Source organism: Suricata suricatta, chromosome 7 (assembly GCF_006229205.1).
Source record: "Suricata suricatta isolate VVHF042 chromosome 7, meerkat_22Aug2017_6uvM2_HiC, whole genome shotgun sequence".
NCBI classification, from domain to species: Eukaryota; Metazoa; Chordata; class Mammalia; order Carnivora; family Herpestidae; genus Suricata; species Suricata suricatta.
The window spans coordinates 114,589,697-114,591,239 of record NC_043706.1 but is presented as its reverse complement, the minus strand read 5'-3'; the positions used below and the strand labels follow the sequence as shown (position 1 = coordinate 114,591,239).

Sequence of the window (1,543 nt, the reverse complement as noted above, 5' to 3'; positions counted from 1 at the left end):
TTTTGATAGATTTGCTATTATTTTTCATACCTACTTTTGTAATGATAATTCTGTACAGTAATATTTTTCTTGTGGCTCAAAAACAGGCTATAAAGATTGCAAACATTGGTGGTAAAGCAGAAGCATCAGGGCCTAACAAAGCCAGGGAGAGTAAGAGAGAGAGAAAAGCAGCTAAAACCCTGGGTATCACCGTGATAGCATTTTTAATCTCGTGGTTACCGTATATGATTGATGCACTCATTGATGTTTTGGGGGAGTTTATGACACCTTCATATGTTTATGAGATACTTTGCTGGTTCGCTTATTATAACTCTGCTGTGAATCCTTTGATCTATGCTTTATTTTACCCTTGGTTTAGGAGAGCAATAAAACTCATTCTAAGTGGCCAAGCATTAAAAGACAGTTCATCAACCATACGTCTGTTTTCTTAATGAACCTGAATTCCAAATTGAGGCCTTTGTTGCTATATTGAGAATGTCCCCAGAATGGTGGCGTGAATCACACTGCATGAAGATGACCCATCACACTGCAGAGGGGAAATAATACCTCCGTTTCAGTAGCACAACTTTTATGCCTTTACTTTCTCAGGGAAGTGAACACCTTTACACATTTGAAAGGAACATGTTTACTAAAAAACAGCTGACATATGTCCATAGTTTCTAGTTTCTTCAAATCTGGGCACTTCCCTGCTTTGTCAGTTGTTAATTATTTTCCCCTTTTCAAGGCCTCTCGTGAGGCTTGCCTTTGTGTCACCTTCAAAGGTGGCCTGGTTCCATGTCCTCTGGGAAAGTCTCGCCATCACTGTCATCTCTGGACTCTGTGCACCTGACTTCTATTTTAAGCAGTTTGTTTCTTGGGTCTCTTCTTTCTGTAGCTCCTAAGGTTCTCTGAGGGCTATTTCAGGCTCAGGACTGGACTCATATTTTATATTTGGGGGGATATTTTGTGGAATATTCTGAACAGATAATGCAATTTCCATACTGGTGATTGTCTTTTTATGAGACTGTTTTCTCACCCTATGAGGTGAGCTGTTTTACTTTCTGCTCTTGTGGACTGCATTCTTGTCATTTTTTCCCCAATAAACAATATGCAATGTAGTACCTTGTTGATGACAAAAAAAACAATGCATTGTAAGTTATGGAAAAAGAAAAAATTATTTAAGAAGTGATGGTGTGGCATACAGCTTTTGGAAAAGAATATTAAGCATCTTGACTCATATCAATAACAAAATCTAAACTAATATTTCCAGATATTAAAAAACTAATCTTTTTAAAAGTTTGCACTATAGGAATTATGACTGAACACCTGTATATATTCAAGCACTCAATTTGATTTTTTAAATTTTTTTATAGATTATTTATCTTTGAGACGGAGAGAGATAGAGCATGAGTGGAGGAGGGGCAGATAGAGAGAAAGACACACAGAATCTGAAACAGGTTCAAGGCTCTGAGCTGTCAGCACAGAACCTGAAGTGGGACTCAAACCCACAAACTGTGATATCATGACCTGAGCCGAAGTCGGACGCTTACCTGACTGAGCCACC

General features: G+C 38.2%; 1 protein-coding gene across 2 annotated transcripts in view; it reads left to right on the top strand.

Annotated features, from left to right (window-relative positions):
- Positions 1–431, top strand: part of LOC115296300 (trace amine-associated receptor 6-like) — a 1,325-nt gene extending 894 nt beyond the window's left edge. The window contains exon 2 of one of the 2 annotated variants that reach the window (XM_029944785.1): positions 87–431. In XM_029944785.1, coding sequence (XP_029800645.1) covers positions 87–431 — 345 coding nt within the window. The remainder of the gene's footprint in view (positions 1–86) is intronic. The other variant, XM_029944784.1, reaches the window with a different exon arrangement.
- Positions 432–1,543: the final 1,112 nt, after the last annotated feature.